At 32.2% G+C, this 15,714-nt stretch overlaps 2 protein-coding genes and 3 long non-coding RNA genes across 5 annotated transcripts; 4 read left to right on the forward strand and 1 right to left on the reverse strand.

The window, feature by feature from the left end:
- Nucleotides 1-1,454: 1,454 nt before the first annotated feature.
- On the reverse strand, nt 1,455-3,542 carry LOC139098367 (uncharacterized). Its single transcript, XR_011545175.1, has 2 exons — nt 2,817-3,542; nt 1,455-2,757 (listed from the first exon to the last, which is right to left on the reverse strand). It is a non-coding gene; the product is annotated as an uncharacterized lncRNA (long non-coding RNA).
- Nucleotides 1,544-4,232, forward strand: LOC139098364 (synaptic vesicle glycoprotein 2C-like). Its single transcript, XM_070650541.1, has 4 exons — nt 1,544-2,011; nt 2,338-2,420; nt 2,519-3,407; nt 3,942-4,232. Exons 1-4 carry the CDS (start codon nt 1,635-1,637, stop codon nt 4,120-4,122), a joined length of 1,530 nt encoding a protein of 509 aa, XP_070506642.1. The 5' UTR covers nt 1,544-1,634; the 3' UTR covers nt 4,123-4,232.
- A 94-nt stretch (nt 4,233-4,326) lies between these two features.
- LOC139098363 (cartilage oligomeric matrix protein-like) lies at nt 4,327-8,485 on the forward strand. Its single transcript, XM_070650540.1, has 10 exons — nt 4,327-4,499; nt 5,064-5,117; nt 5,280-6,233; nt 6,295-6,432; nt 6,490-6,527; nt 6,584-6,732; nt 6,787-6,928; nt 6,985-7,038; nt 7,100-7,862; nt 8,311-8,485. The coding sequence occupies exons 1-10, from the start codon at nt 4,418-4,420 to the stop codon at nt 8,406-8,408; spliced, it is 2,472 nt and encodes an 823-aa protein (XP_070506641.1). The 5' UTR covers nt 4,327-4,417; the 3' UTR covers nt 8,409-8,485.
- A 67-nt stretch (nt 8,486-8,552) lies between these two features.
- Nucleotides 8,553-9,978, forward strand: LOC139098366 (uncharacterized). Its single transcript, XR_011545174.1, has 2 exons — nt 8,553-9,210; nt 9,278-9,978. It is a non-coding gene; the product is annotated as an uncharacterized lncRNA (long non-coding RNA).
- Nucleotides 9,979-11,495: 1,517 nt separating this feature from the next.
- Nucleotides 11,496-15,376, forward strand: LOC139098365 (uncharacterized). Its single transcript, XR_011545173.1, has 2 exons — nt 11,496-12,152; nt 13,217-15,376. It is a non-coding gene; the product is annotated as an uncharacterized lncRNA (long non-coding RNA).
- Nucleotides 15,377-15,714: the final 338 nt, after the last annotated feature.

The following is a 15,714-nucleotide window of genomic DNA, read 5'->3' on the forward strand; positions in this document are numbered from 1 at the left end:
TATTAAAGGTTGAAATCACAGTTCAAAAATTTATCAGACCCGAAATAATTTGCCAAATTTCAGACAGTATTGAGCACTCAAGTGAATTCAATAAATAAGAAGAAAATTCCTGTTGGCCATAAATTTACTGTACCGTAATGCACAACAGTTGATATAGAACAGAAAAAGCATCACATTTATTGGTATTTTCCAACTCATATCAAACCCTCTTCAAATATAATCAGCTCGGCATTTAGCTCAAGTACCTTATATTCTCATATTCTTAAAAAAATATTATTGTTTATCACGTTTTTATGATGCTTTATTGTGTATATCTCCAAAAATGTTTTATTTGTATTTGTATTTTTGGTGATATTTATATCCACAAAATTTTAGCATAACAACTTAATGTATTTCAATATCACCCACATGGGTAATGGATATAAATATCATTTTGATATTTCAAGTTCAAACAACTCAAACAAAATTTATTTTCAATTACAATATGCTGCAAAGTTTCAATAGACAATATAAGTTTTTCATCACTTTACAGACGTGTAGCTTAATTTTTTTTACTAGTCATTGTGTCGTCTATTTTAATCTGAGAAAATATTTTCTCTTCTGTCACTTAATTTCAAGTAGGCTGCGAGTTTTGAGTAGTTTGAGTAGGAAGGCGCATTTTAGGTTATGCACAGCAAATTCGCAGCTGTGGAATGGCATTAGTGGCCTAAATGGTAGAGTTTTAGCTTTCCGTATCAAAAGTTCCGTGTACCGTGTCTAGTGATATCGATGGTTTGATGTACTGGAATTCGGATTTTGTGTTGCCTCCATGTGTCTCCATTGCCAGGTATGTGCATCCACAACGGTGTACTGGTTTCTGGATAATTTTCTTAGCAGAATCTTGCGTACACGAACTATAACTAGATGCATCGAATAGTACATCAAGCAGTCCAACGTTCTAACCACTTGACCATTGCCGCTTTTTCGCTGCTGTACATCAAACAGCGTTGGTCGAGCTTTTTTGTGCAACGTCACATCTTGATGGCAGTGTTTCCAGATTATTTGAGCTCTGTTAGGCTGTCCGGACTATTTCAATGTCTGGTTCTAAGAACATTTCGACAACATTAGCCAGGAAGTAAAGGTTTCAATGATAGACGCAAATTTCGAGTCTAAATGACCTTAGTTCACGAAAAACCCAGTTGTGAGCTTCATATTTGATCAAAGTTTATGCTCTTTTCTACTTGAAGGGCACAATATAGTCGCTGAGGTACAGATGTGTTGCTGTGTTGATGGCATAACATCAAAATGACGTGTCCCTCAGAAGTCGAAGCAAACATTGGATTTTAATCATTTTGACGACAAAAAAATGAAATTTAACGCAGTGTGTCTATCTATACCTAGCTGAAATTTTAGTCACTAAGAAGTGAAACGCCATCGGACCTGACTCTAATCAATAAAACTACCATCACAAGAAATTAAGCTAACAATATTTAATATCTCACTTTTTTTGCGAGAATAATGTTTGCCTGTATAAATATCAAGTACTTCCCTATCTGGCAATTAAGAAATCAGTAGACGTTCAGAATCTTTCGTGATAAGTTGTGTGAGAATTAAAAAAAAGTTTAATTTTCATACTCAACAAAGGAAAGGAAAAAATGTCAAAAGTGATAAAAGAATATTCCTTAGAGGATGCAATTGCATGCACAAAATATGGAAAATTTAATTACTTCATGATCTTCCTTTCGGGTTTGGTACTCGCTTGTGGTATGATGGAGACAAATTGTATCAACATAATCCTACCGATTGCTCAATGTGAACTGAATTTAAGCAATGTCCACAAAGGTTTATTGGGTTCGGTCGGATATATTGGAATAATTTTATCATCTCATTTTTGGGGATTTATGGCTGATACGCGAGGACGAAAAAGAGTCATTGTGCCTGCACTTATGTTATCATTTGTATTTACTGTGATTTCTACATTCTCAAAAACATTTTGGTTCCTCGCTTTGTTTCGATTTCTCAACGGATTCTGGTGAGTATGTCGTGATTGTTTATTGTGCTGATTGAAATAAATTGGAATTAATTGAAATGTATCTAAAACTAATTAATTTTCTCGGCCGTAAATTATAAATAATTGCTATGGTCAAGTCGTAACTGACCCTTTGTCTAAGAATGCATGACAAGGGATGGTAACAATGTTTGTTTTTGAAGTTGTTGGAATTGACGTAAAAGTTGTTGTCAATGTCCAAAAAATGGAATATTTGGCAAATTTAGAGAACAGCTTCCTGTTACCACCCGCTGATATAAATGGTTATTTGATTGATATGGATGTAACAGAACGTAAATATTAATTTACAGCGTATGCGCTCCGCAAACAATTATTTACGCTTTTCTGGGCGAATTTCACTCAACACATCACCGCTCTCGTGTTTTAATCATCGGTGAGTGTTTACATTATGATAAATTATAATGAATTTACAATGTTTTTAAAGCTATAAAACTCTATATTTATCCATGTAAATATTGTCTCTGTTTGCAGCTTCTGTCGTGTATGGGCTTTTCGTTTTAATTATGCCGATTAATGGAATTGCATTTTTGAATCGTGAAAATTGGAACCTGTACATTCCGGGACTGAATCTCAATTATAACGCATGGAGGATATTTATGTTCATGTGCAGTCTTCCAAGTTTCATTTGTGCTGTTGTTATGATCTTCTTTGTTCCTGAATCTCCAAAATTCAAATATGCTCAGGGTGACGAAGCTGGAACTCTTCAAATTCTACAGAAAATATTCAAATACAATACTGGTAAATCAGTAGATGAATATGAAGTTAAAACCTTAATTAAGGATGATGAGTTCCTCAAAGGAACTGAAGTAAATTCTAAAGGATTTTTCTACTTTATGTGGTCACAAACAGTTCCACTATTCAAAAGTCCACATTTGAAAAATCAAGCAACTGCATGCTTCTTACAGTTTGGAATTTGTGTTGTTTCCAATGGCTTCTGGACATTCTTCCCTGAAATTCTCAATAAAGTCTCATTATGGACGGAAGATAATCCAAATGGATCTGCAACAGTTTGTGGTGTTCTTGATTACTTTGATAGAATTTCAACAAATAGCTCAATAGCAATCAATGAAGACAATCCAGTGTGCATTAAAAAATTAGAATTTAGCACATTCCAGAATATTGCAATGTTGACATTGCTGTACAGTGTCTTCTGGTTCGTCATATCGGTAGTCATTAATAAAACAGGAAAACTTTTGATTATGGTGATTGTTGCTGCTGCTTCTGGTACATCAAGTATTTTATTAATGTTCATACAAGTGCCAATGGCATCCGTTTACATTTATTTAGTCCTCTTATTGGCTGGATTAAATATGAGCATTGTAAACACATCCACAGTTGAATTATTTCCAACAACATTGAGGTAAGTTTGATTTTAATGCTTAATTAAGCAATGTCTATGCTTTTGTTAATAGATTTTGAAAGGGAAATTGTTTAATTAATGGAAAATTTGATGATTAGTAGTTTGAAACTAATTAAACAGAAGTTGTCAACAAAATTGTAAATTGTAAATTTTGTTGTGATTGTATGCCGAGCAGCATAAATTTGTTAATTATGATGCTTACCTTGTCACAGATTGATGTCTATCAGCAAATTGATTAAAATATTGCGTTTTATGAAATTTTATCAACAACGAAATGAAGCAAAAAACTGATGCAGAAATTTAAATTTTGAAAAGTCGTTAAAAGTTGAATTACTTAATTTGATCAACTTTGAATTGAATACTTAATACGACAAATGAATAGACCTTTTTTAAAATGTTCATAAGACTCGGGTTAACCACATAGAATATTGTAGATAAATTTACAGAACAGATACACATAACATTAACCCTCAATTATGTAGCATGACAAATAATGCCTTAAAACTTACACATTTTCTTTTATAATACTTGCAGAGCTATGGCTGTGTCTATATCAATGATGGCAGGTAGAATAGGAAGCGTAGCAGGATCAAACTTTGTGGGTGTATCAATTAAAAACTTTTGTACATACACATGGCTTCTACCTACAATTTTATTGTTTTCTGGAGGGCTTTTGTCTTTCACAATACCAAATATCAACAAAAGAATAAAATAAAATAGATTAATGATGGAAAAGGTTTATTTGAGCCTGAAGTATTCATATTTATAGAAATTCGAACTTTGTAATAATTTTTTTGGCAATAAAATGAAGACTCAACCCAAAAATCTCTCATTACTCATTTAAAATTGAGATTTAAATATAATTTCATAATCAGTAATGTTCACATCCATTAAATTCTAATGCTCAGCCGTAATCATTCTCAGTTTGCGAAATTTTGTTGACCGATTAAGTGGTCCATGTAGCTTGAATTATTTGGACCTTATCAGTGAATTATTATTCATTTTAAAAGATGAAGTTACTACTTTGGATGTCAATTTTGGCGATAATAACGAAATTAGGATCGTTGCAGACTGTTTTGCCTGAATTTGATGGTAAGATTGAGTATGTTTTTGGTAAGGAACTGTAAAATCATGCAAAATTGTTGGAATAAGAGGAATATTAGGTTTAACGACTGTTTAATGCAGGATATCCGGAATAATTGTGGATTTTGCAATGAATTGGTAACAAAATTCGTTTAGGGAAGGTCATAGATTCTTTGTAGTTGACTAAAGCTTATATTTAAGTTGTTCTTAGTTCCATAAAATTCTATATTGAAGATTCTTGATAAATAGCTCAAAATTTCCTTGTGGATCCAGTCAATACCCAATCCTTTGATTCAAACTGAAACTTCCGTTACTTACTTACTGGTAGTCCAGATCAATTAGGATCCAAATCCTCCTTTAGACGTCTAGTTCTATTGCTGTTTTCCGTCTGCCAATCGCGGATACCAATGGCAACTCTATTTCAATCGATTCAGCTTCTCTCCATCAGTTCCTATGCTAAAATTCCCTCAAACCTCCCAAAATCCTCATCAAAAACATCCCTAACAACCTTAATAAATCAAATTAATAAACATTTCCAAAGAAAATAATTAAATTCTATTTCTAAATAATCAGAAGCAAATTATGACGACAGCAATGAGATAACAGCTGACCCACAAAATTGTAATGGTGAGAAAAAACAAATTAAAAAAGAATTTATTTTCTAACAAAAAAAATAATAATTCATTCAACTCAGCAATGCGAAGGTCGTTGCTGATAATAAGTCACACTTTAATGTTTACGTAATGTTTATTTATTTTTATGAATATTTTGGAACTGAATTGTCAACAGACTCTGTTAAGTCGAAGGTTGATGAACTAATTGACTTGGTGAAGACATTCAGGAAGGAATTTACGTACCAAAATGCTGAAATTAAGCACATACAGACATTGATTGAGAATTGTGTATCATGTAAAGTTGGACCTGAACTTGAGACATGCGAAACAGCTAATCCATGCTTCCCAGGCGTCGAATGTCATGACACAGATTCAGGAATTATTTGTGGAAAATGTCCAAGAAACTACGACGGTGATGGCAGAATCTGCACATTGAGAATAAATCCTTGTGAAAAAAATCCATGCAATGATGGCTTCCAGTGCCTCCAAACAGACGACATGCCATACTATAGATGTGCTCCATGTCCACCAGGTTTTACTTCTATTGACGGCTACAACTGCATTGATATTGATGAATGTCAAACAATTCGTCCATGTGATCCAATGGTCCGATGCTCGAACTTATCACCCGGTTTCCGATGTGATCCATGTCCAATTGGATTTAGTGGACATTATTCCGAAGGATTTTACTTAGAAGCAATAACTGATCATACATTCCAAAGACAACGTTGTGAAGACATCGATGAATGTCGTGACAGATCAGCACGATGTGGAAACAATGCTATTTGCCGTAATACATTGGGTTCATATGAATGCTTCTGTCCAAAAGGATATATAAAAGCAAATTTCACAACTGATTGCTTCTTACCCATAGGAGCATGTCCGGATGGAACAATTTGTGATAGAAATGCTGTTTGTCGTTATTTCAATGGACGATACACATGTAAATGTAAAGTTGGATATGCTGGCGATGGAAAAAAATGTGGAACTGATCGAGATCTTGATGGATGGCCTGATGTTGATTTAGGATGTTCAAGTCAATTTTGTAGACAAGATAATTGTCCATCTATTCCAAATTCAGGACAGGAAGATACTGATAATGATGGAATCGGAGATGTTTGTGATTTAGGTATGGTAACTCTACATGATGTAGGATGATTTTAATAGAAATTTTGATACTTTTTTTATAGATATTGATGACGATGGAATTTACAACATAAATGACAATTGCGTATATGTTTACAATCCAAATCAAGCTGACATTGATGGAGATAAGGTTGGTGATAGATGTGACAACTGTCCTCAAACTGCTAATGGAGATCAGTTAGGTAGGTGTTTCTTGGAGATTATTGATGATTTGGATAGTAACTTGACTTTTGTTGTAGATGTGGATAGTGATGGATTAGGGGATTCTTGTGATCCGGTATGTATTGAGTTCATATTATTAGTTTAGAATGAGGAATAGATTTATAATTCCAGGACATTGACAATGATGGAATCTTAAATGAAAATGACAATTGTCCAAAAATTGCAAATAGAGATCAAAGAGATTCGGATATGGATAAAGTTGGTGATGTCTGCGATAATTGTCCAGTCACACCAAACATGGATCAAAAGGATTCTGATGCGTGAGTATCCCTGATTCGCTGTCATCAACTAATTATTCTTTCAATTTATTTTAGTGACTTAATTGGAGATGCTTGTGACAACAATAAAGATCGTGACAACGATGGAATACAGGACAACAAGGACAATTGCCCTGACGTCCAGAATGCTGATCAATCAGACACTGATGGTGATGGGTTTGGTGATGCTTGTGATTCTGTAAGTGTCCTTAAGCTTGTCCAATCAATAATCAGTAACTTACTATCAAATTTCAGGACATTGACAATGATGGAATTGAAAACAATGCGGACAACTGCCGATTCATTTTTGTAAGCTTTCTCAACCACTTACCATTAATTCCTTCAACTTTAATACCTCCTACCCTTTCAGAATCCAGACCAACAAGACACCGACATGGATGGAATCGGTGATACATGTGAAAATGACTCAGATGGTGATGGAGTTGAGGATCATCTTGATAACTGTCCACACAACAGCAAGATTTACACAACTGATTTTAGATCCTTCCAACAAGTTCCATTAGATCCAGTTGGTGAATCACAGATTGATCCAAAATGGGTTATTTACAATAAAGGAGCTGAAATGGTTCAAACAATGAATTCAGATCCAGGACTTGCTATTGGATATGACTCATTCAGCGGTGTTGATTTTGAAGGAACATTATTTGTGGACACAAACAATGATGATGACTATATTGGATTTATATTCTCGTACCAAAGTAATCATCGATTCTATGCTGTCATGTGGAAACGAAATGCTCAGGAATATTGGCATAAAGATCCATTTACAGCATATGCTGAACCTGGTATTCAAATTAAATTAATTGATTCAAAACACGGTCCTGGTAAAACTTTGAGAAATAGCTTATGGCACACAGGAACAACTGCAAATGAAGTTAAACTTCTATGGAAAGATCCTAAAAATGTTGGATGGAAGGAACATACAGCATATCGTTGGCATCTGATTCACCGTCCAAAGATCGGTCTTATTAACATGAGAATTTTCAATGGCAAGAAACTTGTTGTCGATTCTGGCAATATTTATGATTCAACACTGAAAGGTGGACGATTAGGAATGTTTGTTTTTTCTCAAGAAATGATCATTTGGAGTAACTTGATTTACAGGTGCAATGGTGAGTAAGGCTTTTTGGATGTCTCATCGAAGCAGATTCTATTTGGAATTGATTTGAAACTGAAGAGTTTTACACAAAATTGTGGATGATTCACTTGAGTGAAATTGATCGTATATTTTGATAAAATAGGAGTTACATACCCGAGCGATACAGGTGAAGAAGGGTACACCTTCCTAAATGAGATTTTAAAGCTTAGCTAACATTAAATGGAAGTTGGTTTAAGTTGGTAGCCTCTATGTGGCTTCTCAGTGGTTTCCAAAAATAGACAACTTCCATTTAGTGTTAATAAAAGAGTTTTAGTGGAGCCCTAAAAGCACCATTTGTATCGATCGGGATATAAAGCCTAATAATCTTGATTAATTGATTATGATAATGCAGAACAGCTCAAGCTACTAATTCTGATTAAAATAATCATAAATTCATAGCTATTTATCAAATTATTTTTCAGAAAATCTCCCAGCAAAGATATACACAAAGCTTCCACCACAACTTCAACGAGAATGTCAAGTTGAGAAGGTTAAGACTCAAATAATGCGATCAGAATAGATAATTTTCAATTGTTCATCAAATGAAGTTCTTTTATATAACAGAATATTGTAATAAAAACTTGATAAAAACATTAATTTTTCTTGTTTTAAAAGCTTTGATAATTTTATTTATGTCTAACTTCTTGGGGATTTCAGGATTGTGGATAGTGTCAGTTCAATATCAAGGACAGTATTATTAATAGTCAGTTCTAATACTAACCTCGCGCAAAATGATACAAACAGCAACAAACCTTGGTCAATCTGCATTTTTCGCCAAAAAAATGAAAGTCAAGGTTCCATCAAGGCAACTTTATGTTTTGTTGTTAAAACAGCGACTTGCTGTTACGGACCGGTACCTTAGTGAACAAGTCATACTGTTCGGGATCTTTCAATCGATATATCGAAAGAATAAAAAGCACGAGGACTGACGAGCTTCAAACATTTTCTCCTAATTTATAAAAGGCTACATGTCTATGAAAGTTCATCTGTTAGTCACTAACCTATGGTTAAAGATCATCACAGCAACAAAAAGGAAACAATAAATAACGCCATGTGACTCCCAAACGGTACCATTTGTCACGCGGGCCACCATCCTTTATTTAAATTAAAAAAGAAATCTTGCAAAAGGCAACAAAAAAAAAGTGAAGAGAGATCACGTGGAAATTCCTACCAAAGAATAAGTAATCCGCTCAGGAGAAAAGAGAGAAAAATTTTAAAAATAAGAAAATTGAGAGACAGCACAAAAAACTGGATTTTTACCAAAGATCATCAATTTGTATACAATTATCAAGCAAAAGAGAAGCGTTTAAGCAACTATCAAGGTAGATTTTTAAATTTAACTTTCTATATTGGCATAAAAAAACTCAAAAATTCATTTAAATATTTCAGAAAAAAAAATGAGCAGTACAAAATCTTTAAATCAATATGAGGATGGCTTTGCAAGCTATGGAGCAACATCAACACGAAAGGAAAGAGGTCACATCGCAAAAAGTACAATGCATGTTACAAAGTCAAATTCAACTGATAATTCACAAAATCCTAAAAATACGACAGGCAAAAGTTATTTTAGGTGGAATTCAAAATAAAAATTTTGCAATTTTGCGTCTAGAATTAATATTTAAGATATAGAATTGACCTTGTAGAATGAAAGAAGTTTCGACAGGAACGCGTTTTTGATACATACGATAAATTTAATAGTTTTAATGAAAATTCATCAGTGTGAAGACATGAGTGGGCAACCTATGTGTCACGGTACATTATTGTACCGCCAAACATATTTGGAAATGCCATGAATCATATGCCGTATGTGATTTCGGTCAAGGCTTACCACCAAGGTGTGCCGCAAATAATTAAAGGTTGTCCAACACTGATGTAAGGTGAAAATTAAGTTTTGATGATATTCGTCAAGCACTTAAGAATCTCAACTAATAAAATATAGTGTTAAGTATAAGAAATAACTAAGAAAGTTGGTGACTGAATGATCAGTTATTTAACGAATAGTTGGTGTGATTAAAGGGCATTGTCCATTAGATTGTCTAACAATAATAATATAAATTTAAATAAATATATGATTTAATATTGAAATAAAATTCTTATACAACTAAATGTTTCATTTACAACCTTTAAAAATACACACAGTTCATGGATACTGCATATGTATTTGCACCGTTGACAATACAACTCTACTTCTTCATTAGAAAAGCAAACATTTTTCAAATCAAAACTTGCTTACTTACTTCGTTGGCCTTAACATTAATCGGTGCTAACAACCCGAGTTCAATTCCAAGAAATGTCTGGTAGATTGTGAGTGCTTTCTGGATGTTCTTGAGCCACGTAATCTTAGTTTGTGTGATTCGTCATACACAGAATACCCCAAATACAACAACGTGTTTTCTAGAACAAAAGGTTCTTAAAAATTCAGCACAAGAACGGCGTTCCTTCACCATTGTAATGGAAATAATCGATGTTACCTTGATGGCACCGTGTGGACTAGTCTTGACCCATATTCGAGGCTAAAATGCGATTCATCAGATTGTGCCAAACCTTGAGTCATGTAATTGAGCAAAATTGTGTATCTATCATCTTCGAGGCCGTTCACTTCCCCACCCCCTAAAAGTGTTACTTAATAAATAAACGACACCATCTAAATGCAACAAAAACCAAAAACTTTGTACTGTCTATCACACCTACATCATCAATGGATTATATCACAAAGAATCTAAATTTAGGTTCTAATTGGCTCTGACTAAGACTTTTTAAAACTGTTAAATTATAAGATACAAAAACACAGATAACAAAACGAGAAAAAAACACGCGCCAATAACAAGTTTCAGGACAATTTTTTGACTTAACTTTATACCCAAACAGCACAATGTGGTTGAAAGGGCTCCAAAATGTCGCCGTATTAAGGATTAAACAGATAGGGTTTATCACATTGTTGCCACAACTTACCTGTGCAGTTCAAAGCCTCTTATGAGTAGTCTGTGTGGCGCTTAGTTCAAAATAGATGAGACAATTCGAAATTTTGTCAATTAGAATCATTTTATGACTTTGTTTGTGCATTTTTGTTTTTCCAGAAATTTAGATACTTTAACCTTTGATACTTTGCCTAATATATGAAATTAGAGTTCTTGTAAGACTGTTTGTAATGATAATAACTCACGCAAAACCATGCCTTAGAGATTAATACTAATAATGATGTTTATTATTCGAAATTCTAAATCAGACTAAATATTTACATGGAGGGTATTAACAACTAACAAAAGGGAAAATCAACTAATTATAGATGCAAATATAATTTGAATATTAAACGACAGTTGACAGCTCTCGACAACTTTTGATTCAAGTTCTGGTCAGCAACATAAAGTGTAATGTGATACATAGCAACGGGAGCTACAAGAATTCTCTCACGAACATAACATTGATAGAAAGACCTCGAATAATCATGAGACTTGTTGCGCAATATCTTAGCAAGATCAAAACGAGCCAGAATTTATTTAAAAACTAGTATAAAAAAAATTGTATTCTTGTTCTTACATCATTAACATTTAATAAGAAATATATCATTAATTATACATGTACGATAATGAGCTATTCCGGTAAGTAACGTCAACAAAAATATCAATTTGCGAATAATTTTTGACTGAAAAGACAAACAAAACTTTAAATATTTTGAGAGAGAAACCTGTTTTTGGGATTTAAAATGATTCAGAGTCAATTCACAGGTCTTTTGAGCACGAATTTGTTAATTCTCAATCTTCATTCAAAACAAGTAACACGGCTATTTACAAGTTCTTTTTAAAAAATTGAATAAAATAAAATAAATTTTGAAAATTTTTAAAGAATTTTGACAATTTAAATGTGAAAAAGGAGATGAAAAATAAATTAAAGTTGTGATTTTGAAGTTAAATTGATGATTGAAAACATTAAACCTTAATTAAAGCAATTAAAAGTACAACAAATTCTATAATAATTATAATTCAATACTCAAAAATATAAGAATCTTTGTGATATAAACATACCTAAAAATGAGCAAGATGTTAAACATAATTATGAATAAAATAAATGCATCAAAAAGTGCACCAGTCAAAACATCAAATGATCCTAATACATTTTCAAGTTTTGGATCAGCACAACCGCGAAAGACAGAAGGCAACAACACAAGAAATTCGACAAGCGGAAATAATCATAAATGGAATTCGATGGGAAATACATGGAGTAATCCATGGAAAGTATCCGGAACAAAAAATGACAATATTAAGAAGTGAGGAATTAGGAATAAGATTTATTAATATTTATAAAAAAAATCGATAAACAAAATTGCAAAAATGCTGAAAAGCCTGTTTGACACTTTGACATAATGTTCCACGTAATTTCCAACAAACAAAGCTTTTTTTTTGTCTGGTTTTAGAAGATAAAACAAAAAAATTTCGGTGATATTTGCAGATTTCATTAATAAAAACATTATATTAACGATGATACTTTGATATTTAGATTGTAACTTTAAAAATATTGAATATTTTATTAGTTAGAGTCGAATTAATCACGAATAAAATTAACTGACATAAAAACGCATGTTGTAGAGTTGATGAATGTACATACCTTGACTGTCAATTTTTATCATTGTTCAATGAGACTTGAGTAGATTTATTGGTGCCGGATTAAATATGTATACGAATGAGAAATTTACAGAGCTGGTCAATTGGCATAAGAATGTGAAATCATTGTAGGGGAAATGATTATTTGTTCAGATATTCTAATCAGCAAGAACCGAAATAAGCAATCTAAAAGACACAAAGGAACTTGAAAAAAATCACCAATAAGCTTGACGTAGCAATTCAAAACAATATTCTAATTATAGAATCACCACTTTTTAATCAACCAATGAAATAAGAAAAACTCATTAGACAGCAAAAATGCTAATTGTGTTAAGAAGCTAAACTTAGGGTTTCCCGGAATATCGGTCATGACAATATCTCGCGACCGAGACCTAGACTAACCGGGGAGTTCCGGAAAGTCCCGACATAGATTTAGAATTATTTTTTGCAATAAAAATTTAATTTTAATATTTAGTTTTAAAGTTTTAACATTTAATTTTAGATTCTATAACTTTTGAAATTTCAAAAATTTAATTTTAATTTAGATTTTAAATTAAAAACTTTAGATTTAAAATTGAATATTTTAGGTTTAAAATTGAAAATTTTAGATTTAAAATTGAAGCTTTTAGATTTTAAATTTAAAATTTTAGATTTTTGAAGAATTACAAACTTTAAAACTTTAAATTCTAAAATTAAAATTATTTCAAAATTCTCAAATTTCTTTTTGCAGGATTATAAAAACAAATCTCAAAAATCTTCTCTGCGATTCCGGTAAAAAAGTTTTCTTCCGAAATTAAGAGATCATGACAAAAAAAGACAGAAAGAAAAAGTGTCATTAATTATTATGTTTATAATTGTAATAAAGAATACGAGATTATACGAAATTGAATATTTTATCACAAAGAATCTGACCGAAAAATCGATGTATATTATAGAATTAGTCATTGTATAAACAGAATTATTATTTTAATTATTTTTATATCCTTAATAAAAATCTAATTATAATTTTTAATAAAAATTATGTTTTTAAATTTATTTTAATTCTTTTTAAATACCTACAAATTTAACACATTTCTGGGGCTTAGAAGATTCTCGAGACCGGAGCCGGGAAGTCTTGATCTCGGTCTAAACATCCGAAACTCTTAGCTCAATCTTAATCGAACTTAACAATTGTTTTTATAATCTTTAAACGAAAATCCCTAAAATATTGAAAAATTATTTCAGATTTAGATACGTCCCTAAATCAAGTTCTCCTAATGAACATATTGAAAATCTTCGTTGTATACTCGAATCCAATCAATTTTGTAGTCAACAGACTACCACAATAAACAGAAGATTAGTCACCAATATTTAGACAAATTTCCACATAAACACAAACAATCTTCATAAAATTTATCAGTGGAAAAAAAACTCTTAGTCAACCGATCAATATCAAGCATGATCATCACATGTGAAATCTAGAACAGCATATATTATGAGTTTACTGAACTTTCATTTATTTAATAGAGAAAATTATAATATTTTTGCAAATATTTTCTCACGACTAAAAATATGTCACGGTTAGAGCTTCCTTGTCTGAGTAATACAAATGGAGCAAGCCATTGAGCTTTTAAGAGTCCGGTAAAGCTTTTTAATTAACAGTTAATTAAATCCGCATATATTTGGCAACATCATCCATAAGGCTCAATATTCCAAATAGCACAAGACAGTTAATTGATGCAAAATCCGACATAAGTCCAGAGTGACTCTGGCAAGGTGCCAAGAGGACGAGACTCTTTTATGGTTCCAGATTTAAACCTAATCCTGCTTCAAATAAGAGTTACACCGGCCTGAAGTCGGATCTCCGGTCGATAAACCGATTTATGCAATCGAGTTTAGCTTTCAAACAGACCCGGCTTCCATTTGATGTCAATGAAGCTTTCACGGAGCTTTGCCTAGATAAAATGTGTCGCTCGGGATTGAGGACATTAATTAACTCTCTCACGAGAAAAAGCTTCAACCGGTTTGAAAGAAGATGAGAGAAAAATATTTGACATGTTTCAAATGTTGGAGTATCTTAAAGCAGATTTGAAAGTTGAAGAAGAAACAAGTGTGATACACAAAAGAAGTTTTTTATCATAAAATAATTAAAAATGGCCATTTGGAAAAAAGTTTTAAAGTTTTTTGATCCATCAAAAAAACCAGTCGAGGAAAAAAATTTCTCAAGTTTTGGATCAGCAATGCCACGTAAAGCTGGCGAAGCAGGACAAAAAAGTACATCGGTAAAATCGGATGGAAGTTCAGTAATCAGAGGAATTAAAAAGAATTGATAAGCAATTGACAAAATGGAAGCTTCAAAGTAAAATATAAATCTTGTCATGCGACCAAAACCTGTAAAACATCTTCTAGTTTTTATCTGTGTCTCTTTTTTTTTAATTGCGTTTTTGTCTTGTCTGAAACAAGAGTTAACTTAATCCATAAGAATCTGCATTCAATTAACACATGTTGATAATTCAATTAATTATTTTTTAGGGGCAGTTAGCTTATTACGTTCATGAATGGAGTCCAATTTGAACAATAGATTTTCCGAGATGTCCGGAATGATTGTAACGTAATATGTGAACGGTCCCCAAACAATATAAAATCGCGTTAGTGTAAAATGTGATTTGAATTATCATTTTGACTAATTAAATTACGATAAACATGTGTAAAATAATTATTAAGTTAATTTTGACTTGAAATTGTTTTTGGAGGAATTGAATGTGAAAGAATTATAAATAATGACTATTGTACTTTGTCGCAGAATTGAAATTTTGTTTAAAAGTTTGTTGAAAATCAACAATTAAATTGTGAAGCAAATAATGTGAAATTTGTATTAAAAGTAATAAATTAGAAATCAACATTACATAAAGTCCATTGAGTATTTAATTTATTCACCATTTTACCTCGTTTTTCTTAACTTGATTTTGTATATCGTAAAATTACTAATTTATGCCTTTATTCTTACTATTTAGGTACATTTATAATACGTGGAAGACATAGAAACAGTCTGATTAGTTCCTTATTTTAACGTCAATGTCCGAGTGTGACTTTCTTGATTTACTGCTTAGATTTGCCAGCCATGTGGATGTTACATTGAAGCGGCCTAACCGAAAGGAACAATATTCCCAGCTTGGCCGTAAAATAGATCGATATCTGCTGTCACGTTGCTCTGAGGCAATTTCAGGTCTTAAAGAGTTAATAGGGCGA

The sequence above is a fragment of the Chironomus tepperi genome, unplaced genomic scaffold (assembly GCF_022539635.2).
Source record: "Chironomus tepperi strain 1889 unplaced genomic scaffold, CSIRO-AGI_Ctep_v1 contig_445, whole genome shotgun sequence".
Taxonomy (NCBI): domain Eukaryota; kingdom Metazoa; phylum Arthropoda; class Insecta; order Diptera; family Chironomidae; genus Chironomus; species Chironomus tepperi.